The 27923-nt window shown below is 40.4% G+C and overlaps 1 protein-coding gene across 1 annotated transcript; it reads left to right on the forward strand.

Annotated features, from left to right (window-relative positions):
- Positions 1 to 54: 54 nt before the first annotated feature.
- Positions 55 to 27909, forward strand: spryd3 (SPRY domain containing 3). Its single transcript, XM_057363115.1, has 11 exons — positions 55 to 190; positions 1565 to 1701; positions 2662 to 2737; positions 5559 to 5683; positions 5828 to 5963; positions 6487 to 6675; positions 17285 to 17434; positions 21143 to 21200; positions 24437 to 24556; positions 24722 to 24855; positions 25571 to 27909. Exons 2-11 carry the CDS (start codon positions 1574 to 1576, stop codon positions 25703 to 25705), a joined length of 1251 nt encoding a protein of 416 aa, XP_057219098.1. The 5' UTR covers positions 55 to 190; positions 1565 to 1573; the 3' UTR covers positions 25706 to 27909.
- The last annotated feature ends 14 nt before the right edge of the window (positions 27910 to 27923 follow it).

Raw genomic sequence — 27923 nt, forward strand, 5'->3', positions numbered from 1 at the left:
TTGGCTAAGCGTCTGTCAATCAAGCTCGCGAGGCTTCTCATTGGTGCGCGGCGTTCACTGTGCCTATGGCGTCATCCAGGAAGAGCCGTTCTCACTTCTACGAAGTTTGTCAGGTAGCTAATGGAGTCGATAGTTAGAAGTACAAGTGGCCTTAAAATGTTGTAATGTCTAAACCACTGATATACATAAGGTACGTACATTACTTCAAAGTATTTAGATGCGTCACTCTTGACTGGGTATTTTTAGCCGGTTGGTAGTTTTGACACCTTGTTTTGAGGAGGCCTCATACCAGCTAATAATATGTTAGCCAGCAAGATGATTAGCATTGATTGATTGAAACCAACCTGCTACTTTTGACGTTTTACATAATTTGTTCGTTTCATATATATGTAATAGCAGATAAAACGCGTATGTTGATATATTAGAGGTGATACATTTGTATATTTAGATGTTTTTTGTGTCAGTGTTTTAACTCTGTCTGGTGACAGTATGTAAATTAACTTTAATCTGTCAAACTGTAGTGTTACCTAGTAATGATCGGAATCTAATGAGTGTACATGAGTCCTGACCTTTTTAATGTTGCGACCTGTCACACTGGTTGTCAAAATCATTTCGAGAACTGTGGTAATCTAGAATAGTCGGCTGTCATCTCCTGGCTTCATGAATGACAGGTGACACATAATAAGATACTATCTGTGGAGACTTTATTAGGGCTGTCACTCAAAAAATAGCAAAACATCATTTCATTTTTGTGTTGCTGTCAGATGAGGTAATATTTCATTTCCCAACCTTTGGAGACTTTAGATGGTAAACATATTCAAATAGAAATGTGCATGAATGATAAAGGATAGCTAAGCATACTTGAATTTGCCAAAATATTCAGTAAACAAATACATAAGAGACGGCATGTTTAGATTTACGAAATAATCTGTTTCTGTGGGTGCAGATTTCATGTGGGCCTAGCCATATCTAATGCTTAAATTAAATACAGCACTTGCACAGATGTGTGTTAATTCGTGTAAAGCAAGTCTGTTTGTACTTCTTCGCAGGGCTCCAGAGTAGACTTCGACTAAATGGTCGCATTTTGCGACACAGCGCAAGCGTTTTTTACCTGCCAATTTTGATTTTTTTCTAGTTATTAAGTTATATAACTCATGTGAAAAGACGAGTAGATCGCGAGCCCACCAGTGTAACGTTAGGCCGATGTGTGTCAGAAGAGAAGAGTCCGGAAATGAAAATAAAACTGCACATTATAATTTCTGTGAGTTAAGTCTATTTATTATCAATGCGTTTGTCAATAAAACAGCTATTTTGGGGGGAAAGGGTCAATAGTTGCATTGCAGGCTGATTTAAGGTGTGCCCCTAAATTTTCTGCTTGCGCTCCTAAATATTTCAGTCTGGGGCTACAGTGCTCTTTGTAAAAAAAAAAGTTAGTATGGAGCCCTGCTTCATATTGAATCTACCAGTTTCTCCTCTTAAGCCCTCAATCAGATAGATTGCCTGGAGTCGCAGGTCCTCAGACCAAGGCGTTTACACCTTATGGCATCTGTTTCCCACTCTGCAGCCCGGCAAGATGGATGATATCAATTTACACTACAGATTCCTGAACTGGCGGCGCAGGATCAGAGAAATCAGGGAAGTTCGTGCTGTTCGTTATCAAGAGCGATACAAACGAATGCTGAAGAACGGAGACACGCTAAGGTGAGCTTGCACCATGCGTAACCCATGTTCTGTTCTTTTTCCACTTTGTTTGAAAGTCACCACCTGGAGTGGAATTCATCCGTTGACCCCTCTGGTCTGTATGGAAAATTTCAGCGCTGCTTTTCATTTTTCCTTATTTATTTGTGTGTTTGGAATTGCACAACCGGTTACCCCCATCGGTATCACGTAGCTGGATTCGCGAGCGAAGAACATCATGGGTGCGTGTATTCGAGCCATTAGTCTGTACTAAAAACGCAATCAGCCTCGACTCGACCTCGCTGATTGAAACAATTATATTTGCAGTCAAAGTCACTGGCTACTTGTTTTTATTTTAGATGAAAAGCAAACTTGAATCACTGGAAAATAAACAGGCCTTGCACATGTGACGTCATTTGATTCTCTTTGTTTTTTTCCGATTTGAAGTCAAACAAGACCCCAAACACATTTTTTGACACTGATCTGTTTTTGGATGCGGTGTGAACAAGTCAGTGATTCAAAAACATATACACATGTAAAAATAAATTGAGTACGTATTGATTTGTGATATCTGTCTTTGACACCACATTCATCAGTAACTGTGCTTTATCATGAATAAAACGGAGACGGTTTGATTTGAACGGGAAATGACATTTTGCTGAATTCTTACTAATATGTGTGTTTGATGACTTTTTGTAGTAGTATTTTGCTTTGCGTTTTAGGAAGACTGCAGTATCTTGCACATTTAATGTTTATGAACTTGACAACTTTGGGTCATCTTAATGGGTCTGAAATAGCTTCTCACTCTTGAATTAAACATTAATTGTGTGGCTTTAATTAGGCTTTGAAAGAATCAATGTGAAAAATCAAGAAACGTGTTGAAACACAACCGAGCATGATTTCATCCGTTAGTGCATGCCTCACTGGACAATGTAATGATGTGCCTATAGCAACATTAAGCTCTTTATTACTTCCCTGCTGTAGTTACCAAGGGAACTCTGATGAAGTTGGCTGCTATGTGGCTCCACGCCCCTTATCAAAAGGAAACTGTTACTTTGAGGTAAGCAGCACACCTATGTTGTGGGGTTGCTAATAACATTAGAATGTGATTCACTTCAACACCCTTTCTCTTGGCTTTTGTTAGTTAATGTAATAGCCCTGTACTTATTGCTTTTTGTAAGTGTGTTGATTTCCTTTATTTTAAACCAAGACCATTTTGTAGATTTCTTATTTACCTGATTTTTTTTTTAAAATAATTTCTGCAGTTTAAATTAATCGGTGTGACATTTTCAGTATTGTTTTTGTTTGTGATGTAAATTAGCTTGCAAAAGTGAAATCTTTGCAGTGACCCTGCGTAACACACATTTTGGACCCCTTCCGTTATAAGGTTCACAGTCTTTGAATTCTTAAGATTTTTGAAACTCTGAATCAATCTCACAAGGCTCCTTTTTGTAATAGGCAGTATGGTCAGTAGTCATTTATTTTAGCCTTTTTATTGTAGCATCTATTTTTGTTAAAAATGTTTTTTTAATCCAAGCCTTTCTGTTGGATTGAAGCACATTGCCGGCTGTAAGCTTTGTGCCCGTTGTGCCCTTTGTGTTGATGAACACGGATATCACCTTTTGGAGATCGCTTCTCCTGCAACTTTGCCATAAATTACAGTTTGAAAAAGCTTCAAAGGTGATTTAGTACCGGAAAACTCACAGGAATTGGGTTGTAAATTAAGCTTCGGGAGAGGGCAAGATTATTTAATTTATGGGGCACAGCAGAAACCGCTTGGATGTGTGTCTGAACCTGGAGACAGCTCTGATGGCTTTCTGCTGCTGAAAGATTGAGCTGGTTTGATGAACTTCCTCTCTTGAGCATTGAAGCAGGAAAGTAACAACCCATAGATTACTGTATCCTGATGAGTCCTTCGCTCACCCCAGCACTACAGCAAACCCCTTTTTCAAGCATTGTTTCTAAATTTAGAAACGTCCTGTACATTCTCATTTACTGTTTGGGTTCTGCCCATCTTTGAAGCAATAAAAAAGAAATGGCCAAATCCCTAGCAGAAATTCTTTTTAACAATCATCTGTGCTTTGTAAAGAAGGCTTTTTTCTCAAAGCAGATGTCTCAAACCAAACTGTATCGCAATCGTATTGACCGATAGCCTCACTCACGCGTCTGTGTGCTCCAACAATATTTTCAGCAAGCGTGAATCAATGCAACATCTAGAGTGGTGACTTATGAGTAATCGATAAAGAACTCGCCCTCGCTGTACAGGCTTTAGATCACCTGATCATGACGCAGGAATCAAGAGAATCCTTCAGATTGCTAAAGTCTGGGAACTTTTCCCCTGTCTATAAAGGCCATCTGCCTGACGGGATATGCGTCAGCGTGGTCCTCATGTTTCCTTTCACAGGGGTTTGATTTCAGCACGGTTGGGCTGGGCAGCCAATGCTCCATCACATTCAGTACTACGTTGTTGCGCCTTTGCCGTTTTCCTTGTTTCAACATTTGAGCGCTGTGCAGTGATTAACCCCTGCTCTGTTTTCTCAGGGTGCTCGAGTGTGCATGTGCACTTCAATTTTGTCCTTAGTCAAGTGGAAATTTCTCTATTAGTGTAATTGATTATTTTTTCTGGATCACCAGAGTGGAATTTCATAGCCGCTGGGTTCATGGCAAAGTTCTTCGTTGAAGTTGTGGTAAAATAATTGAGTGCCTTGTACTTTGTAGTGTATTAAGTTATCAGAAGGAAACATGTGGAATCAGCTGCAAGCGTTTGTATTTAGATGAAAATTTCAGGATTTACAGTTGCTTCCTAAAGCTTGGAAATCAAATCCTCGAAAGAGGCAACAAGGAAGATGAGGAAACCTGGACTTGTTTAAACTAGAGGAGTCCTTTTCTAAGCTTGTAAGTGGTTTTGGCTGAGGATGCAGAGTTAAGTTTAGTTTGTGTGGCAAACACTGGATGCATAGATCTTTGCTTGCCCCCCTCCACATAGTCACATAGATGGATATAACACGAGTGTTGTGCACCCCCTTCAAAGATGAGGCTTTTTTGTTATTGTGGCTTGCCATAACTTATTCACATGAATCTTAACCTGTATAATATTCTGTGGAACAAAGTCATTATGTACTAATCATTTTTGGCTTTGCCTGAGTTCCATTTAAATCTGATGCCAAGTGGTTCTAATTTCACGTGGTTCTCGCATCTTCGTGTTGTCGTCAAATGCAATGCACCATATTTGAATTAAATGAAATTTGAGAGCTTCAGATTTTAATGCTGCATGCTATATCTGTTAGCTTTATGTAAGAAAGAAGATTGTACAGTTTTGGAACGACATCAGGTTGAGTAAATAATGATTTTCATTTTGTGTGAGCTTTCCATTTAAGGGCAGGAAAAACGTAAACACTTGAAGCCCTAGTTGTTTCAGACAGATTAAAGAATAAGATTGGCAGCCCTAATTTAATTTTATAGTTAAATGTTGAAGTTGACTAGCCTTGAGGAGCTCGCCGAGGAGAAGGTGTGGCCCTGCTGAAATTGTGCCGAGATGCTTTGCATACAAAGGCAGAAGAAAGTGGTAGCTTAAGACATTAAAATTCTTAATAGCAGGTTACCTGACATTTCCGTCCAGTGACTCAGTCGAGCGCTTCTTGTTAATTGTCGATTTCTGCACCGTCTGTTATTGACTCTGTGCTGCTAGTGACGCATGTTACCGTTGGCATTTTCTTAGAACCCCCTAAAAGCCGTCTATTACCCTTTAGTCATTCCAAAACAAATTGTCAGTTTGTCGAAAGCTTTGAAAAACAGGCTCTCAGCTGTGCTGCTTGTATACTGTTGTGTGTTTTTAATCTTTGATGTTCCTGTGGTTATAGTGGTATTTATGATACCTACAGGTAACCATTATGGATACAGGAGTAAGGGGAACAATTGCTGTCGGTCTGGTTCCTCAGTATTACAAACTTGACCATCAGCCTGGCTGGCTTCCACACTCAATTGCTTATCATGCTGATGATGGGAAGTAAGTTCGAGCCATCGTTCACTTTCAGCATTGTACCTTTAATATATTGTTTATTATTGACTTGTTTAGTTAACTAGTTAGAATTCTGTTTCAGCATCACTTCTTATTTCTTTAAAGATAAATGATTGTCTCGTGTGTCCACAGGCTGTACAATGGCAATCCTGTCGGTCAGCAGTTTGGTCCTAAGTGTAACCGTGGCGACCGCATCGGTTGTGGTATCTATGCAGACACTTTTGATGCTGGCCTTGTCACTGTGTTCTTTACCAAGAATGGAAAGGAGGTGAGTTATGTTTTGAAACAGCACAAATGTTTACAGCTGTTTGTTTACGGCGTTCTGTATATGGCAACTGCATTAAATTACGTTTCTAAAATTTTACTTTGTTAATTCCCAGTGCGTTATTGCTTAGACCTGTAACGCGTGTACTTTTCTTGCTTTGAAAATTAAAAAAAGATTAAACAGTGTTTTAGTCCACAAGTATAGGCCATTTTTGAATGGACGGCTATGTAATAATAAAAAAGCAAAACATTATTCATGCACTTAAAGTGACCACATGAGAGTTCTTATGAGAATATAGAAATTAAAAGGTTTTAAACACACAATAGTCTATTCTTCAAATTTTGTGCTGCTACTGGTGGATGGTGTATGACTGGCTTTCCAGCTGGCCAGATAGTTTTGAGGTTTGGAATGATACATCATTTCAAACAGAAGATTTTATTCACCGATACGATGTGCTGTAAAGTCTTGGTTAACCGCATGGAATCTTGTAACAGAGCCCGTTTGTGTGTGTGCGCGTGTGTGGAAGGTGGGGACAGTGGTGGTCCCAGTGGCTAGAGACGGCTTCTTTCCAGCTATTGGCATGCATTCTCTGGGTGAGGAGGTGCGGCTCGACCTGCAGGCAGAATGGGGTTCAGAGGAGGAAGACAGCGTCATGATGGTGGACAGCCATGAAGATGAGTGGGCACGCCTTTATGATGTCAAAGTCAGCGGCACGGTAAGTGAGCGTCAGCTCTTAAACAGCCGTTAGACCAAGCGTGAGCCAATTATATAAACTTTTAAGGGAGCTTGAAGATCACTTAAAGAGATAAAACAAGCATTAAAATAAGCCAAAACAACCAAAATCAAGATGTTTCATTAGGATTCTTTCTAGGTATGCCAAGCTCTAGAATATTTATTTGCCTTCAAATAGTGTTGTGGACCGTGGGAGAGGTTGTGTATTTTTGTGTTATTTTGCTTTGGCGAGTAAGTAATTTTGTATCTCTTCTGCTTTGCACATGATAAGTTGTGTTCTTCAAGTTGTGGTGGTAGGTTAGGAAGACTGTTTTAAACATGCAAACTTTGCCTGACTATTACAATGCCAGTGCACTGTGTTCACTGTTATTAAAGAAACAGGACTCACCACAGCTTGTTTCTTAGTCTTGGAATGGCTCATAACCAAAGCACTATGGTTTCCTGTTCAGATAGGATCATAGATATTGCAAAAGCTGTGTTTACCACCCACATTTGCTTTTTCGTGTAAAGTCAAGCCCATCTTTTCATTTCCTTTTCTTCTGAAAGTTTAAAGGTTATTGTGATAAATAAAGTATATGTTCCCAAAATCTGGCTCTTTTAAAAACTTTTAAAATGATGTCATGCCCACTTTAAATAGTTTAATCGTCATATATCACCAGACACCAATTTACTGGCCTACCCCAATAAATTATGACAGGAATGAAATCGCACATTGCTTGACTTCCTGTGAGCCATTACCAAGTTAACATCATCTTCATTCTTGCAGAAACCGCCTGGAGGTGATGATGGTGTTTGCTGAAGGCCACGTATCATTCCTAAAGTAGAGTTCTGAAGAGAACATGCTGTCGTGGCTTTGAGCTGGTTGTGGAGCAGGGCTTCTCAATAGAGTGAGACTGCATTTGCAAAAAGGGCAGATGTGCTTTTGGAAACACAGCATGCACGCATCAAACCCATCATGCTCACCTTCCCATCTGATGCGCTGGACCTTCTTCCAGCTTGTTAATGCTATACTGAGTTCTTGAATGCAGGCCACATGAAGTGCGACTCGCTCTTTGTGCTTTCTTGGTTGGATGGCACGAACCAAGCGAGCAAGAACTGGCACCAGACCAGCTTGTAAAAACTCAATAAGAGAACCAACAGGGTGCCAGAGAATTTTCTTGGCTGTGCGCTTTCTCGTGAGTCCTTCTGGCTCGGCTCCCTTTTGGACAGGAGTGATTCTGTCACCTGAATTGGGCTGGGAACCTAAGACTTATAGACACTGCTGATAAGGGCATGTTTTGACAAGAACTTGAACATTTGGGCAGATGGAACGATGTCTAATGCCCCTTGGTTTAGTTTCCACATTAGTCACTGTTGAGTGAATTCATGCAATTGTTAAGGTTCTTTTAGAATTGGAGATCTCTCTACGAGATGGATCTTGTGTGAAGCAGTGGTAGACCTGTAATAAAATGACTCTTTAATAGGCTTAATAGCCAAGTACTCTACTAGTCTCTAGAATGTACTCTAGTCTTCTGTCTAATGTAAACCAAAACTTTGAATTAGAGAGTCTGCCGAATGTGCTTTGAATTAAAGGGATGCTCCACCCAAAAATGATCATTCTTTTACTTACTCACCCTGCTTTATTTCAAACCTGTAGGGCTTACTTTCTTCTGCACAACACAAAAAAAGATATTTTGAAGAATGAAGGTATCCAAACAACATTGGACCCCATTGACTTTTACTATGCGGACACCAAACTACAGAGACATTTCTCAAAATATCTTCTTTTCTTTTCTCTTGTTTTTCCACAGAAAAGTCATATGGCATCAGGGTAAATAAATGATACCAGTTTTTTGGGGCTGACGGTTCCTTTATGCCAAATGCATAAAGGTAAACGTGTCTACTAGTGGCAACACATTTACATCAGATGAATTACAAATAGTCGGTTCTGTTGTATCGCAACGGATACAATTTTGATCATTATATCTTTGGAAAAAAACACATTTTTTTCATCAACCAGTGAAATTTGCCAACGTGACTTTTTACGTATAGACTGCTGCCATACATTCATTACATAGCAAATCCCCCTCAACACCTTGAGTAAATGAAGAAAGATGAACGTGAAAATAAACTTGATTTCTCTTAAATGGCATGTTTGACTGTTTTGTTTTATTTCGTATGGTCGAATGAAGATGTTCTAGCCCACACAGATCCGATTACAATAGCATTAATGTTCCTTGTAAGGCGGCACTGCTCCTGTGCAGTGTTTATATTCATTGTTATAGGACAGCCACACCTGTTTAGATAAGAGAATCACATTCTGGCACGCTGCTAACCGTCATCCTAGCTGTCGAGAGCCATCCCAAACACTCCCTGATTTTGTTTATCTACATGCTTTATATGTCATCCCTCTTTATGCATGTGATAACAGGGAGATATTTTGATGCTCGTAAAGGCACTGTTGTAATGGATGCCGTGAGATGTGTGCTTTTTTATGTTTGATTTTAATTGACTGCACTTAAGAAGGATTATTGTGGCTGGCTTTTCCCCTTTAGATATGTAGATGTTGAGGTGATATCATGATCTAATAAGTGTTCTGAATGGTAAGTAGTCATTTAGCACCTTTTATCCAAAGCCACTCCCTTAATAACAGAAACCTGAGGTTAAGAGTCTTTCTTGGAGGGGCAATTGTGTCTGTACTTTGGCTTCAGCGTATGTTATTGTTGTATCTTAATAGTCTCGTGTCTATTTTAAAATAGCAAATCCGCCTTTGTAATAGAAGTGCATTCATACCCATTAAAGTACTCAGAAGTGTCTCCAAAAGACTTAAAACATTACATAGATATGAGACTATTATGATTACATCGCTTGCCTTCAGTGTAATGATTATGTGATATTATTAAACCTGATAACATTTACATGGTTAATGTAAACGTACCAGAGAGGATAGGCATTAAGAACTGTATATATGTTTACAGTTAAAGGGATCAGGGACCATCCTGGATGGTTCACCCAAAAAATGAAAATTCTGTCATCATTTATTCATCCTCTTGTCATTTCAAACCTGACTTTCTTTCTTCTGCAGAACACAAAATATTTTGAAGACTGTTGGTAACCGAACAATGGCGGTACCCATTCACTTGCATTGGTTTTGTGTCGGTGCAATAAAAGTGAATGGGTACCGCCATTTTTCGGTTGCCAACATTCTACAAAATATCTTCTTTTGTGTTCTGCTGAATAAAGAACGTCATACAGGCTTAGAATGACAAGAGGGCGAGTAAATGATTACAGAATTGTGATTTTTGAGTGAATAGAAATTTTAAAGATTGGATAATGTTATTAATTTCATAGGCCTGTCGGTATGCAAAAATATTAACACGATAACAAGAGAAATAGGAGAATTGACACTTTTTTTTGCTTTTAATGCCTCTTGCATTTCAAAAACACATTGGTTAAACAAAAATATGAACTTAACATTTCTGGTTTTAATACTCGTCTGAACTTTTATTGTAAGTGCATATACTGTAACTGCAATTTTAACTTTTTTGTTAATTGATGGACAACACTTGTTTTTTGTAGTAATGTGGTCACTTTGTGATTTCAGAGGCTCAAACTACAGCACATAAATTACAGCTGTCTAAAATCCTGCTATCGGTGTACAATCCCTCATAAATATAAAAGAAGCTCACATGGAAATGTGAGGATTTGCTGACTTCATCTTTTTTCAGTTAGCCAGATTATAGCCACTAGTAAGCCTACCATCTCAGTTTAGTGGTCTTTGGGAGAGATTCATGGGCTAAATTTAGTTTGTGTAGTTTAATTCTGTTGGTAATGGAGACTGATGAAAACTTTTGATAAACCTATAAATCTCAAGATGAAAGAGATAGACAACCTAAAATAGTTATTTCATCATTTACTTACCTTACCCTTATGTCATTTCAGACCTGTATGACTTTTTCTGCAGAACCTAAAAGAAGATATTTCACATTGATAACCAAACAACATTGGTCCCCATTGTGTCCTCCGTTGTTTGAACGCAAAACCACTCCTCAGAAGAAAGATTCATGTACAGGTTTTGAATGACATGAGGGTGAATAAATGTTGATAATGCAAACTCAAAGGTGAATTGACAAACAGAGGCCTTGCTGATGGTCACCCTTGCCTGTGTGTGTTATACGGTGGCATTTGGCTGGCACTGATGTGTACGTGCGGTTTTCTGCGAACACTAAGCGGGGATCAGTTTAGAGTCCCTGCCCACCGACTTAATCTCCCTACGGCCTTGTGGCAGCTATAGAACACCTGGACTTCTGCTCACTTCACACACACGCACAGATTCCTGTAGCTCAAAATGTTAAGTATGGCCCTAGGGAGTAGGGACCCTCGGCTTATCTTGTATACATTCACACTCATGATGAATTGCATTATGCCAACTGATTCTTATCACTAGCATAGAGAGCTGTAGGCACCCAGACACATACTCACTCATGGTCTTACTTATATACTCATTCATACTCATAAATACTCTCCCACTGACTCACACACACACACACGCTTCTTATTTGCTTGGGGTGATAATGACTGAGCAGAGATTTATTGTCATAGTCTCTTTGGCCCCTTTGTCTATGCTTATTTTTTCTACTCTGTGGTTCATCTGGCTTGGCAGTGTCTGAAAATGAATTTAAAAATTTCGTCCCATTAGTGTACTGTATATTTTCCCCGCCCAGAGAAACGATTTAGTCTCGGTTGTCGCACACAAAAGCACAACGGTGATCCTCGGCCCCTCTGGCACTGGAGATGTGACTGTGGCCTGCTTCATTCTGGTTAGGGTTTTAGACACATGCTTTAACAATTAAGTCTGGACGGGAATTCATTATCATTACAGCCAGTCGAACTGTATTACTGTAACACTAACCACTGTCAGACGGTTTTTATAGTTTTGTATTGAATAAGATACCAGGGCTGGTGCAGATGTCTGTTCTCGGTCTGAACTTTAAATAACATGGCTTTAGTGGATTCAGGGCTTAACATTAAGTTTTTTTCTGCTGGTGGTTGTATTGTTGTATTGTATTATGGTAATGCTTTCCATTAAATATTAGGACTATTAAACGAGTAATTGCGATTAATCGCATCGAGAATAAAAGTTTTTGTTTACATAATATACTGTATGTCTGTGTACTTTTGTATTTATAAACACACATATATACTTTATATTATTTAGGAAATATTTAAATGTATATTAATATTTATATTGATCGATAATTTAATTACATATCATTTATTTTATTTAATTAATATTCATTAATTTTTATATTTTTCTTAAAAAATGTTTTTATAAATACGAAGTTAATATGCACAGTACACAGACATATATTATGTAAACACAAACTTTTATTTTGGATGGGATTAATCGTTTGACAGCCCTTTTAAATATCGCTGCTGTCCTTCTGAAACCTTGTATCTCCATATTTTGTGATTTTTAGTTTTTGGCATAAATCATTATTATTATTCACCCTTTATGTTTGTGACTGGGTTTTGCAATTATTTACAGTATTTAAAAGTGCTTGTCAACTTTGACAACACAGTATTTAATTATTTAAAATGTACAGCGTTTTGTCCATTTTCTGAATTTGGACATCCAAGGTTTTGGAAGGGCAGCGACGATATATTAGCATAATTTCCTAAAACTAGAAAGTTATCACAACTTTGTGTTTTGCCCAGTTGGGCAAATGAAGTTCCTTCAGCTCGGCTTAAAATCTTTCACACTAAGAAATTGAAAAATAACATTATTCTAGTTTCCATTAGTTTGGGCAGTGAGCCTTTGGACGATCTTTTTGGTCAGGCCGAGTTCATCTGTTTCAGCGGAACGGTTTCATTTGTAACCCAAGCAGATACTGTATGGAAAAGCAGAAGAACATCACTACACCCTTTAAAGGAAACATGAGAAATCCGAAAGAGAACAGGGAGTGGCCGGTAACCTGACTTATCATGACATTTCTGCTGGGTTTGTATCAGATTTGTACAGTCAAATTTAAACTTTTTACCATTTCCAGACAATCTGCATGATGCAGAGTTTCCTGTAAGATTGTTTTTGCAACGCGGATACCTATGACTGCCCCGCAGCTCCTGGATACCGACGCAAGAATTGGTAGCGTGACGTATGATTACGTGGGTAGTGCATGAAAATCCAAACAAGATGCAAGAGATCTGTCTGTATCTTGTTATATGACACAAAGCGGAAGGCATATCGTGACTTGTGATCTAGCGGCCTTGTAAAGATGCTCTTCTGTAATTCTGTCGACAGTGGTTTTCATGTGAAGCACACGAGGCATGTGTTGAGAGGTGCATGTGAAAGGGACTTTACAGAGCCGAGTTAAACAATGGCTGGAGTGCTTTACGTTTATTCTAGAAGATTAACAGGTGGAGGTTGGGCGCAGGAAGAGCTTGCCGCTGTTGGCAATTATAGTCTTTAAATCATGTAGAGATGGGTTCAGGATTGGTGGTTTGGTGGGAGAATTCGTACCACCCACACAGGAGACCACGGTATGATTTCCATCCATAACACTCTTATTGAGAATGTGAGGCCTAGCTTCTTGGTGTGTGGTGTAGTGGAGTGGTACTTAGGGTTTGTAACGGAGCGTCGCTGATTCGATCCCCACATGAAGTGTGGTGATCCCTCACCATTCTGCCCTTAAAGGGACAGTTCACCCAAAAATAAAAATTCTGACATTTGCTCACCCTCGAGTTGTTCCAAATTGGTATAAATATCTTTGTTTTGATGAACACAGAGAAAGATATTTGGAAGAATGCTGGTAACCAAACAGTTCTTGGCCACCATTGACTACCATCGTAGGAAAAATTACAGTGGTAGTCAAAGGTGCCCCAGAACTTTCCTACGTTCTTCAATATATCTTCTTCTGTGTTCATCAGAGCAAATACATTTATACGGATTTGGAACAACCTCAGTTTTTTATCAAAGACCACTCCTAACAACATTTATATTGACAGACTAATGACCAGGCTTTCAACTTCCAACGATTCAATTTATTCCTGAAGGATGTAAGTCTCTACATACATCACTCGAATGTACGGCACAATAAAAAAACACCATTGCAACTTGACAGTGACGTGATGGCAATGCAAGCACTTTTACAAACAAGATGCAAAATAGCTTTTTTTAACTCACGTAAACAATTTACCTAGTTTTATAATCTAAACAAATTTAGTTAGAAGAAGTTGAAAATGTTTAAGCATTTTTACTGGAAAACAACATAGTTTTAATCAAGAAAAGATTTTCATATTTGTGGTTCTGGAGAACTTTGTAAATGTTGACGGATACACTGTATTTTTAACTGCTTTGTCAACATAAACTAATCAAAAGGTGCAAGTATCTAAACATCTTTTATCACATAAGGTCCAGAAGCATCAGTGATATCCATCCTTGGGCAGGAATGCACAATTATGGTAGGGCAGCATCATCCCTTCGGCAATAACTGGTCCTGATATTTCAACTGGTTCTATTAAAAGGTGGGGAAAGACGGCACGGGCCAAACCACTGATGAGACTTCTTTCGCTAGACACTGGTCGTTTTATTTTGAATAAATACATGGGGATCAGCCAAACACAGACACTGTTTTGATATACGCTTAATTTAAGACAATTATAAGACGTGGAATTCCTGCCACACCTTGAAAAAGTGTTTTAGCGCTCATAGATCCATATTTGTGTTTTCACATTATTTTGATTTGTTTTTGAGGAACTTCTTGGAAACGAGGAACTTGAGGAACGTCTTGGAAGTGCTTGGAATTCCAAGCGCTCAACTAAATCGAGTCTACATGTTGAAGCTGTTCATATCATATTGTGTCAATTAGACGAGCTTAAATGCGAAAAGTTAACCGCTTGACACAGGGCGAGTCTAGGATAAATTGCATTTAGTCTTCTATTCTAAGTGACGGACAACTTGTAACAACTTAAGCTTTTCATCTGTCAGATGTTGAAAATGAAGTCTGCATTCAAAACTTTTTTCTCTCTCCCCCCTCCAGTGGGTATTGTTGAAACTTTGTATGGCACTTTTCATGCCTCCCCAAGACGAATCTCTGTTTTTCGCTGACAAACATCTCCTCTCGTGGCCATCTCCACCTTTTCTACGTTCTCTGCACTGTCACAGGAAGTTGTGGAGTTTGCTTGCAGTGTTGCACCTGTTGCCGGGGCAGCGGGTCAACAAAACAATCCGCCGCCCCCAAGCAGGTCCTGGGATCATGCTGTTTGAAAGCATGTTGGATCTGTCAGCGCTGTCATCCAAGCATGCTGGGAGCTGTTGAGAGCCGTTGGGAGTGGTAGAAAGGTAGACAACCTCCCCATTACTCAGCATCAAGGAGGCAGGAAGGTGTGACTAGGTTCAATTTTGCCTCCGTCCTCAAAGGAGAAGGCAACCGTCTTGGCACGAAAGCTTAAAGAGGGCGATGTGAAAAGAAGAGCCAGGTGGGGGGAATAAAAAAGCACCGCTTGCGTCTATAAAAAGCAACACGCACTTGAAACAGATTAATGGACGTCGGCCACCTGGTGCATTCTCAAGTGTCCAATGTCTTTCATTTCAACAGACACGTTCTTTCATATTGCGCCGTGATTAGTTTAACTGGATTGATCGGACTTTAAAGAGCTTATTGGCCACGCTCGCCTGGATCAAAGCGCAGGCTGATTGTTTGCAGTGTGTATTACTTTCCGTAGTCCGTCAGCGGGTTTGATGTTGGTAGGGGATGTTCTTGGAGAATTGACAGCGATCTTTTCTTGTCAGTTTAATTGTGTGTTTGACGTTTTTGCGCTGTTGTGTTTTCAAAAGCGTAGGAGCACATATGGGCCATCGGTAGTCATTACCAGCATGTGGTTGTAGGAGCCTCCCGGGTCTGTCCCAGCGTCCATCTGATCTCCAGTCCTTTGTAGCCGTAAACAAGGATACCGAAGGTTGTTGTACATGCCATTGGAGAAATTTTTCCATTGCCCGTGCAAGCGCAGATTTGTGGGTAATTAATATCAACCGGTCGAAATCTGAAAGTAATCATGATGTGGTGTGTAGGAAAGTTGGACTTTCAATGTAACGGTGACAGGAAGACCGAGCTCAAGTCTCAAAAACTAGTGAGCTGCCATTTTTAGGCCCGTGATGGGCAAAAACGCTGTTACTAGCGTTTAATCTGATGTCAGAATTCATCAATCTGATGTGCATATTATGAACAAAAAGGTCGGGGACCAGGAATAGATCCCTCAGAAATAAAAAATTTGCTCATCATTTATTCGCTCTCATGTCATTATAAACCTGTTTATGACTCTTTCGTCTGTGAAACACAAAAGAAGATATTTTGAGAATATATGTGTTTTTGTGTCCATATAGTGGAAGTGAATGGGGGTCAATGTGGTTTGGTTACCAGCATTTTTTTTTATATCATTTGCATTCTGCAGAAGAAAGTCATTAATTCAGATTTGGAATGACATGAGGATGAGTAAATGATGGAAGAATTTAGATTTTTGCATGAACCATCCCTTTAAAGTGAATTAAATTCAGTTAAATTAAGTTTTCCTTTCTCTTTTACTATTCTGATGTGCATTTGACGTCTAAGAACTCTGTCTAGGTAGGCAGCTCACTAGGTTGAGACAGCCGACGAGAGATGACTCATTCTTGCTTCAACAGCAGTTATAATCTAGCAACGGTATCCTTAAAACCCAATTAAACCTTTTAATCTGCTCCATCCAGATACAAATGCTTCCTCAGGGCAGTGTAAACAAAGCTCTCGTTCACACGTACAGGTGCCATTGACATCATCATTGTAGATTTCTGACACACTGCTGAAGGAAATGTTTGGCTGGTATTTGAACCCCAATGCCACGAAAGGTAAATGTTAGCGTACACTAATGATGGTAATTTCACAATCCATTGGTGTTTTTGTCTTGTCAAGCGTAAAGCTAGGCGGGGCTGCCCATACCATTCACATGTCTATACAGTAGCTGAAAGACGAGGCCAAACCCTTGTTCTTCCATGAACTTATTAAGAGAGGTCAACCTTTTGTCTTCTCTAATAAGCTTATTATGTCAGATGTTCTCTGCTAACACGCCTGATGGAAAATGTCAATCAAGGGTTTGTCATCAGTGCCGTGTGCTGCTGGGGTTTGCCCATACATGATGAGTATGTAGACCTCAAAACCAACGCATCACATTAGCAGACAAACAAACACATTTCAGACGTTCGGGTTTTCTTTTCCTTGGTTAACATGCTGCTTGGCATTATGGTTATTTCAGAAGGTTCCCCTACACTCTTAACAATAAAGGTGCTGAAAAGGTTCTTCACAGCGATGCCATAGAAGAACCATTATTGGTTCCACAAAGAACCATTCAGCCAAACCACCACAAGTTTTTTAACTTTTTATAACCTTTTTTGGCCACAGTGAACCTATTGTGAAACACAGAAAGGTTCTTCGGATGTTAAAGGTTCTTCTATGGCATCGTGAAGCACCTTTGTTTTTACGAGTGTACATTATGCAAAGTATTTCTGAATCTTTCACAAAGTAAGATTTTGACTGATGATTTGTGAATGATGTAAATGAAGTCTGTGATGTGTTCTTCCACAGCTTCTGGAGTATGTAGGGAAAGGAAAGAGCATCATGGATGTGGGTCTGGCTCAGGCCCGACAGCCCCTTACCACACGCAGTCACTACTTTGAAGTGGAGATCGTGGATGCAGGAGAGAAGTGTTACATCGCCCTGGGCCTGGCAAGACGAGTAAGTCATTTCTTGCGTTGTTTTTAAGCGTGCCTCATTTGTAAGGGTGCTACGATGATTAATGTGAAGTGCATGAATTGTTTTGAAGGATATACATGTATACCAGTTGTGTGCTATTCATAAGGACACAATATCACAAAAAAGTGATTTTATGTTTTCCAAATCGTTTTCTCATATCACAGCCACAGTTTGGCTATACATCATGAAACTAAATTTAGCCGTAGGGTTGACTGTCGAATCGTACTTTGACATGTCCCTGACAAGATAGAGTGCACAACCATGGTGGAAACAGGAACGTGACCACTGTGCTACTTGTCGATCTGTCATGAGAAACGTGAAGGGTTATTTTTCTCAGGTTGAGAACAGCAGACTTGAGGTTTTTAAGTTACTTTAACGAAGCCGTTTTGTCTGTGTGCATCTGTGTCTGATGCGTAGCTGCATAACTGCTGTTTACTACCATTGGACGTCAGCCCTGTTCCCTGCATCCTGTGTCTGGAGAGACATTTACAAACAATGCGGCTGTTAATTGTAAAAACATCGAGTCGGCGTCTGTCACCTCTGTCCGAGTGGCTAACATGTAAACAACACTGGTCCAGAAGCACTTCCTGTTTCAGTCTTTTAATTGAGTCTTAAAGCAACACTTCGTAGTTTTTCGGTCTCAAAAATGATTTCAGTGGTAGAACAACTCTTAACCGGATGAACTGCTACCTGAGCAGCCTCATAGTAGCTAAAATCACACTCTTACACTGTAAGTTCTGTGTTCGGGTCAGTACACACAGCCCCACCCATTCCCTGCTTGCTGAAAAGTGCGATTTGGTTTTCAAATGACGTTTCAGCATTCACTAGTTTCATCAGCTTACTTAAACAAATTCATGTGTTTTGCGCTGCCCAAAGGAAAGCTTATCAAGCGACATTATTTACAACACTGGTAACAGACAATTGCGCTTATCAACCACACGGGGGAGCCTTGAGCAAAAGTTCTATAGTGTTGCTTTAAATATGTCTGTTTCACATTTGTTTCAGTTCTAAAAGTTGTTGGTTGTATTTTGTTCTAAACTGAGACAGGAAGTGCTTCTGGACCAGCCTGGGTCGTGATGGGATCCCTGTGCTGAATTATAAGTTATAAGCCGCGCTTTAACTGGATTCGCTACGAGTGTGACAGCGGATATGGGGGGAGGAAGAGGAGAGTTCTTATCTGCGATCATTGAACCCTCACCTCTGAACACAGACTGAACCCATCCTGCCGTAGACCCGGCTCCCCTCCCTTTCTACTCGTAACAGTACAAGCTCGTGTGTGTGTGTCCGGATACACACTGTGTTGCTAGGATACAGGACAAAGATCTTCTGGGCCGTAATGAGAGGTGGAGGCGCACAGGAGCCTCGACGGCCACGGTGCGTGAATGGGTTCGACCGTTATTACCTTCTGACCTTCCCCTCCTGCACCGACCCTTTCCTCCGCTCTCATCCGGGTTCGGTTTGAGCTTCCTGTGGAGCAGTCGAGCAAGCGTTTTATTATAAACCCTCATGTTTTTTATAGTTTTAAAACAGACTAGAAATGTTTAATTATCCGAGCTCTTCTATCGCTCCATTGCGTGTTTACCGTTTCACGATGACAGCAGCTTGCACAAACACGGTCCCCTGCCTTCCACAGCGCCCGGATGGTGACGCTACCCTCTTGACCTAATCTCTGAGCTATACGCTTGTGTGGAGATGTGCATCTGCCTCCACCGGCGGTTGTTGACTTTGTCACTGTGTGGAAATGCAGGTAGCTGGAGTAAAGCACATAAAAGCTCCAGGTGGAGCTCCTGCATGGACACATACGCTACTGTTTGTTTTTTTTGGAAGCACCGTGCTTCTCTCTAATGGCTTTTGCAGTATCCTTAGGGGGCCAAAACACTGTATGCATGAACGGCACCTTTCTCCAAACAGGAGTCTCGTGGTGTTTAATTTCATTTGACATATTTAAAAAACTGTTATGTGGGTCGCCGGCGCTAGCCGAGTGATTGATGGCTCGTGGCACGTCGAAGTGTCTGTTCGCTTGTACATGATTTGGAACGCAGAATCCTTATTATGGTGTCGGGCCGCAACTCGATCTAAATTAAGTCCTGTTCGAAAACAGTTTACTTTGTCATGTGTATTTGCAGAGAGTGGCGCTCCATTGTCTCTACATGTTTAGGGCTGTTTGTCAGATTTGCCCGAGGTGTTTTCATGCTGTTGCACAACCTCACAGTGTAGTCCTGTGCCTCGAGTAGAGTGCAGAATGGACCAAGAGATATTAAAAGTGTCATCTTTCCTTCTCAGAATGGGAATTTCTGCTTGAATCATGCGTCTTTCTCAGAACAGGGTTTTGTGATTCACACTTGGATCATAAATCGAAAAGAACACGGAGCTGCTCTTACAGTATGTTGTTAACCATCTTCTCCTGTGTGGTAGCATCAGAAAGACATTATTTTATGAATTGGTTCTTACGTCTCTTTATTTAATGCATTATTGCCCTAAAATACACATTAAACATGCAATGCCGCCATCTCTGAAATATAAAATCTGATGCAACAGGTAAATCATTCCAATTATTATTATAAGCCTACCATCTTGCATCAGGTTCTCAACATGATTTTTTTATTACCGATACATGGTTTGTGCATTTCTGAAATATGGACATAACCTTGACTCTTAATTTTAATGTAGAAACATGCATTTTTAAAGCTGCTTTGAAACAATATGTGTTGTGAAAAGCTCCACATTAAAGGTCCAGTGTGTCATCTTTTGGAGGATCTATTGAGAGAAATGCAATATAATATTCATAACTGTGTAAAAAGGTGTGTGTCAGAGGTGTATAAAGACCTTACCTTAGAATGAGCTATTTCTATTTACATACACCGCGGGTCCTCTTGCACGGTATTCGCCATGTTGTTTCTACAGTAGCCCTAAACGGACAAACTGCTCTACAGAGCGCGTTTCGTAAATACGTTATCTCCTTCGGCAAAGAAGCGAAAACGTGACATTTTAGTCCTGTGTCAGCCTCCGTAGTGCTTCGAAAGTGAGGGGGAGCGGTGGAGTGAGCCGTTGGTTGCAATTGGCAACCTCGCCGCTAGATGCCGCTAAAATTCGTGCACTGGATATTTAATAAATGTAAATGAAATTGAATCATGTAATATAAATTGGCAATATAATCTGACTGTAACTAGTTTCACTAGTTGTGACAGCTTACAGCTGATTCTGAAGTCTGTTTTCAAGCATTATGAATGCGTTAAATCAATTTACAATTTCTGTATATTTTTTATTTCTTGTTTTAGTCCAGTGGTGTAGTTTATAGTTTCTTTGTATGAATGAAGTAATTGTCTTGGAGTCATTGTTAGATCTTATCAGAATGTTGGCTGCTCTTCATGTTTGTGCTGGCATGAAGCATCTGTACACAAAATACGTAATGCCTGAAGCTATGTGACAACTACACCCCAGATAATAATGTATTTCTTTACAATCTAAAACAACGAACGAAATGCTCTGATAGTTTTTGGCCGTGGATCATATCATTTTCATTAGTATGAAGGGAATGTATTTCATTGTATGGAAGTGCTTTTAGTGTTTGATATTCAAAGAATTTGTTTCGAGAAGTTCTTAACATCCACGGAGGTCTATAACTGTGTCTAAAACTTATATTTATTATTTGGATATGGATCTTATTTTGACTCGTGTCTCTTTTCTCAGGATTACCCAAAGAACAGGCACCCGGGCTGGAGTCGAGGTTCTGTCGCCTATCACGCAGGCGAGTCCTAAAACATTCTGTTTTCCAAGTACATGTATTTTGAAGATATTTTGTCATCGTCTTCACGAACTAACAACAATATCCTTGTGTTTATCACTAAAGCAGCCAAAAATCAAAAGCATGTCAATCATTCTCCCATCCCACATCAAAATCTATTTACACGTGAATTCCACACATCCAAATCCTGTTTACACAAAGTTTGTTTTGTTTTTGTTTTCATTTCATCTTTGATTGTGTTCCAACCACTGTTCAAGCGTGGATTACCCAGAGCTCCTGCAGGTGCGGCTTGTTTCTCGGCTTCGTCACATCTATGGGCACCATCTCTACAGCGTGTGGAGGGACGGGTTCCTGATAAGAGGATCGTGGAGATGAGATGGCCGTGATGATGAGGAGCAGATCTTCAAATCACACGAGCATAAATAACCCTATCTGACTCCACGGGTGCCGTCTCACAAAGCAGCCTGAAGGAAGTTGATACTGGATAAGACAGTACTGCTGCTCGGTGTATAGATGACAATCTTTACACTCCACCAGCCCTGCATGCCCTCATGCCACTCCACATGACAGATTACAAAGTATCATTGTTTGACTAAAACAACGTGGTTCTTTGCTTAATTTATATTCTTTTAAACGGCTTCATCTTGTCCAGCGCGTCAAAGGACGTCGAGCAACGGAGGGTTGTTTCGGTTCTTAAGTTGAGTTGGCTGCAACAACAAAGATGCCACAGAAATGCGCACGCCTCAACACCTCACTCATTAATCTTCTTGTTAGCCGGGACATCGATAGATTTGGTTTCCGTACTCTGCACCTCACCATGCTTGAGTTCCCTTACTATCGGACTGAGCGCAAAGAGAGAACCTCTTGAGCGTCAATGCCCCTTTCTTAAAGCTGACACCCATAATTACTCGTGTTTATTTGCTTGTGAACTTACCCAGGTCTCGTGTCGCGAGAAGAATTCTATCATATCATCACTCACATCAGGGTGGTGCGGTTCGTCATTGGCACCTGGACGCCCTCCTGTTGGTGCTACATTTATGGTGCGTGTCATATCCGCGCCTCATTGCGGCGCCCGCTGATGGAGGTTTGGCATTAGCTCACACGCGGGGCAGATTAGGGGGGCGTGACTCATTGATCCATACGAAGCCCGCATCCATGACTCAATCCTGTGAGTCATCGCCCCGGGGCACATACGACCGCCGTCAGGGCCGTTGATGTGTTGCGCTGGGGTCACCATCGATGTTCCAGGGGAGGACACGTCGTGTATGTCCTCGGACACTGTTTGTATGATGGAGAAATCGGAAGTCAGTGAGCTAAATTTATTCAAGTTTAAATGAGTAACTAGTGCAGCAGTTTGGAACTGAAGGCTCGTGGCAGGCAGAACGTGACGGAGTGCCGTTGAAGTGATCTGTTCTTAATGCGACCGCCGTCCACGCCAAGTTGCTGGAAATAGTTGGCAAGGGTTGCACTGCCCTAAATTGCTGTTTGTGATGTGTACTTGGGTTCCTTAAAAGCTCTTTTTTTTACTAAAATGTATGCTTGCATTTGGCAGCTTGGCAAGTTTATTAACCTGTATGACTTTCTTTCTTCTGCGGAACACAAAAGAAGATATTTCGAAGAACGTTGGTAACATTGCCCCCCATTGACTTCCATTGTATGGACAGAAAAGACATTTCGTAAAATATCTTCTTTTGTGTTCCACAGATACACACGTCACACACAAGTCACATACATGTTTTGAACGACATGAGGATGAACAAATCGGATTTTTAACAATTTTGGGCGAGCTGTCCCTTTAAGCTTCTTCACCTATTGACGACACAAACAACCGAACAGCTTTTCCGTATTCAGCCCGAGGCTCATAAACCTCTTCTTGTTTGCGGAAGCGATCAAGAATCAACCTTTTCCAGACGGAGCTCCAAGTAACCCTCCGTCGTTCGAGGAAAGCCTTCTTTGCGATCTGGTGTACCGTTTCCCGTCAGCTCAGGTGCCAGAGAAGCGGAAGGCCTGCGAGAGAGCGAGACCCTCATCTATTTTTAGCTCTCTTCCTCTCCCGCAGCGACTTCTACGTTTGGGAATGCAGCGTTGGGCCGGGGACCCACATGGGAATCATAATGATACAGTGTCTTCATCTCCCTCCCCGTGTTTTCAGATAGGGATGTTTAAACGGTATCCTGTGCCGGGACGGGTCCCATGACAACTTCACAAATATTTACAAGCCACGCACCGCAGTGGGGTTTGTGTCTGCAGGCAACCTCGCCGTGTTTTTCTTTCGCTTGCTTTCGGTTGTTTTCTCTTTTTTGTTTTGTTATCTCGTTATATAAGGAACCGTCTTTAGGAGAAAGGAACGGAGGCACGAGAGCTTTTCTCTTGTGCGCGTCCCGTCAGGCTCTGGATAAGGCGTGCGAGACATCTTTGGATCATTAAGAGCAAATGTGTTAGGAATGGGGAGTGTGTGTGTGGCTCTTAAGGATCACACCAGGACTTCCATCTGATGCTTCTAACGAACACTTAACTGTAGATGTGACTCATAATGTCTTCATTCATTCAGTGCCCTGCGGGTGTTTATTGCTCGGTTGAAAAAGATGTATAGATTGTTTCTGTAACCACAATTCCCCTTGAAATACAAAACCATCTTTTTATGAATTTCAAAAGTAACATAAATCATATAATGATGTGAATGATATCATGACAGTAAAAGACTGCCAAGTGTTAATTCATAGTTAAAGGGATAGTATTATTCATTCTTATGTCGTTCAAAACCTGTCTTGACTTTGTTTATTCTGTTAGACACAAAAGAAGATATTTTGAGAAATGTCTCGGTGGTTTTGTGTCCATATAATGGAAGTCAATGGGCACAATATTGTTTGGTTACCAACGTTATTCAAAATATCTTCTTTTGTGTTCTGTAGAAAAAAGAAAGTCTCACATGTTTGGAATAACATAACGGTGAGGAACTAATGAAATTTATTTTATTTCTATATTTTTGGGTGAAATGTCCCTTTAAATGACTTTCTGACAACTTAACATTTACATTTATGCATTTGGCAGAGTTTTTATCCGAAGCGACTTACATTGCATTATACTATACAGCACATTTGCATTTGAGGATGTGTAATCCCTGGGATCGACGTCGCTAGCGTCATGCTGTAACCACTGATCTTTAAAAAATGACTAGCTACTATGTGTCTAAAATAAAACTCTGAATATTTAACATCACACTCTTATTTGCTTCACAGATGATGGGAAGATCTTTCACGGCAGTGGGGTTGGAGATCAGTTTGGCCCACGCTGTTTCGAGGGCGACATCATGGGCTGCGGAATCATGTTTCCTCGGGACTACATGCTGGACTTTGAAGGTGAGATGACGTTCAGTAAAGATGATAAACATAATATTTTTATGTTTACTCGTTCATTTTGGTGTGCTATTTGTTTAAGGAGTTGCATGAGAAACCAGTCAATTGAAAACACTGCCGGTCCATATATCTAACGGCATATTAAGCTAAATCTTTCACTCTCGACAGATGAAATCGAGGACTGGGATGCCGCAGACGTACGACCGAAGCAAGGACGCGTGGAAAACTTGCTGTATTTGAACGATGAAGATGAAGAAGAGGAAGATGACCCAGAACAAGAAATCGAGGGCCGGAAAGTTATGGTGAGACACACATACACACATAGACAGAGAAGAGACTTATTTTGCTTTTTCACATCCCCGTTGTGTCTCGTCTTCTAACTTTATGAATTTTTAAATCCACAAACAAGCGACTTGCTTGTAAATGAAAGACCTCGAAGGCTTAGTTTGACAGCTGAATAAATGAACCGTCATTATATTAGTTTTAATGCAGACTGGAGTTTGTTTAACTTTCATTTATCAAGTCAAGCGTTTTAACCTCGAACAACATTAATGCATTAGGGTCTCCAAGTGGACTATCGAAAGTTCTCTCGTGGCAAAATCTGTGACTCTGTTTGACCTTTGACCACACTGGGTGAGAGTTAAGACTCTCGCTACGGCACTTAGGCAAGAATGTTGAGGAGTCAAAATGTCTGGTCACCACCGAAACAGAACTGTAGGGGTAAAATGAAATTTTGTAAGATGAATTCGCTTGCAGATATTCAATCACCTGGAAAGGCTTATTGGAAAATTCAAGAATACCAAAGCCATCTCGGTGCTGTGAAACAGATGTGCTTATCTTGTTCATCATAGCTTTACAATCCCTCTAAAGTATCCAACGTTTTGGCTGCCATGCATGTAGGACCGTCGAGTGCCGTGTATCAGCCCTGTAGCTATGGAAATGCTGACTCACTCTCGCCCCCTTTCCTCTCTGACTTGAGAAATGCTGACTCGCTGTCGCCCCTCTGTGCTCATGTAGGTATTCTTCACCCGGAACGGCAAGATCATCGGCAGGAGAGAGGTGGTGGTTCCGGACGGGGGATTTTACCCCACTATCGGGATGCTCAGCAGTGGAGAGAAGGTGAAGGTGGACCTCCATCCGCTCAGCGGCTAACAGAGAAACTAAGCAAATCAAGTTCAAAGTTCCATCCCTGATTCCTGCTGTCAGCCAATCAGCTTCGACCGGACTAACCTGCAAGCGCTCGAAGAATCGCGGGAATGGTTTCTTTTTATGACTTTCTTGTTTTCGAGGCACTTAAAATGCAACAGATTAACACATGTAACACGTTCACATCGGTGCATGTTCCATCGTAGAACTAAAACTGCAGACTTTCACGACTCTACACTTCTTAACGGTTTACTGTGAAACCATACAGAGAGTTATGGCATGGACATTTAATGTTGGGCCTGGGAAAAGCTGTTTACCTAAAGAACAATACCGAAACAATATTGTATGAAGATAAATTTGGTTTATTACAAATGCATAGAAATCTATATCAACCTATATATTTTTTAATGTACGTGTACATATGTAAATGTATGTATTGGCTGCTACACAAACATTTAGGAAAATCTGTAATGTATATTAGAGAACAGAGCTAATCGGGTACAGCATGAGAACGCTTAAAATCTCATGTACATGAGGGAGTAAAGAAAAAAGCCATGGTTATATCACAATTTCCCACCAACACTCCCCGCACAGATGAATCTCGACAGTGGTGACGGTGTGTTGTGGTCATTTTTTACTCGTTCCGAATGTCACATTTAATCAAGTGCCACTTTTGCTATTATTCCTGTCTGAAACTGAGCGGTCGAGGGACGGTGCCAATAAACAGCGCAGAGCAATTGCTAATTGTGATGTCTGCGGAGACTAAGCGTATCGTCCCCAGATGTATATCTTACTGTCTCGTGTCATGACGTACATTGCAATTCAGCAACTCCAGACCAGAGAAAAGACACATTGAATAGTCTACGTGGAGTCTTATAAATAAATATCTATAAATGCAGCTTAACAAAGCAATTCGTTCTTATTTAGTTTAGTGGGTTTTGCCATCAGGTCTTGGTTCGCGGACGGTTTATCAGATTTTGCAGGCAGACGCCACACTGGAGTCTCATTTAATTTAGTCAAAAACATTGAGCTGTTTATACAGACATCATCCGCTGTAATGTGAACTTGTCTTGTTCACAAGCACTTTAGAGATGGCCAAACTTAAGCTGAGAGGCCGAGCGGCTGTAAACCTTTGACATCTGTACGGATGCTGGTTTGTACACCTCACTGTTGTAATCTGTCCTTTCTGTTCTGTCCTTTGACATATCACACGTGGAACAAAATGTTTCAGAGATGTACATTGCCAAATTTAATGTCTACTTTTGTCCCCTTTAAAATTCTCTTAAAATGTCTTCATATTCGTTGCATATGCAAATCTCATTAAACTGTTCTCTGTATTGCTTTGAGTTCAGGTGTCTGTTTCTTAAATTGTATTTCATCACGAGCTGAATGTGAGTATGCAGGCTGTTCAAAATGGAATGCTTGCATGATTGACAGTTGTTTTAGAGTATGCAAAAATAAACGTGTAAAATGGTGGTGTTGTTACATTGTCACGTGACTACATTCTGGGCAATTCCATGCAAATGTCAACCTTACCATGAAAAAAATGACCATGTCAACATTTGGTGGTTTAAATACCCATGTGAAGTTTTTAAAGCATTTTTTTTATTTTTAAAGAATGACTTTCCTTAGTCAGGTTAGTGCCGCGTTCAGAATCGTCACATCTGTAATGGTACATATTCCTCATGAATGTTCACATAAAATTAAAATATATAACTTTTTGATGTTCTATGAAGAGTCATCACTTCCATTTGTTGGGTATCATTGGGTATTTTGGAATCAAATGTTCGGCAAAACAACTCAAAACTCTTTCAAAAAAAGAAATAAATTGCAGTGATGTTATTTCTGTGCGATTTTAGTTACACTTACAAAAAGGTCAAGTGGCATAAGGCTTAATGGCATACAGCTACGTCAAAATCTTACGGTTTGCTCTGGGGGTAGAATTAGGATGAGAACAGTGCTCATCCAGTGAGATTTTGGTCGTAGCTGTATCCCTTCTGGCCACAACCGGTCAAGTCTGAGCACATTGCATAGTGGGATACAATATTGGGTGGATTAACAACGGGCTCTTCAAAGCAATTTAGATCATATTATAACTACAACTTTTAAAACGGTTCTGTTAAAACAGTTTAAATATTTATATAACAGTTTATTTTTTGTTTATTTTTTTCTAACGCAACTTTTATAGTTTTTATTTTAAGTGGACACTTAAATTATTAAAATA

This window comes from Triplophysa rosa, linkage group LG21 (assembly GCF_024868665.1).
Source record: "Triplophysa rosa linkage group LG21, Trosa_1v2, whole genome shotgun sequence".
Classification (NCBI taxonomy): Eukaryota; Metazoa; Chordata; class Actinopteri; order Cypriniformes; family Nemacheilidae; genus Triplophysa; species Triplophysa rosa.

What these genes read in the sequence shown, in the direction of transcription:
- spryd3 (XM_057363115.1), top strand. Translation starts at nt 1,574, where the DNA reads ATGGATGATATCAATTTACACTACAGATTCCTGAACTGGCGGCGCAGG. An exon ending in TTACCAAGAATGGAAAGGAG is followed by an intron (nt 5,964 to 6,486) that starts GTGAGTTATGTT and finishes CGTGTGTGGAAG; the next exon opens with GTGGGGACAGTGGTGGTCCC. An exon ending in ATGTCAAAGTCAGCGGCACG is followed by an intron (nt 6,676 to 17,284) that starts GTAAGTGAGCGT and finishes GTTCTTCCACAG; the next exon opens with CTTCTGGAGTATGTAGGGAA.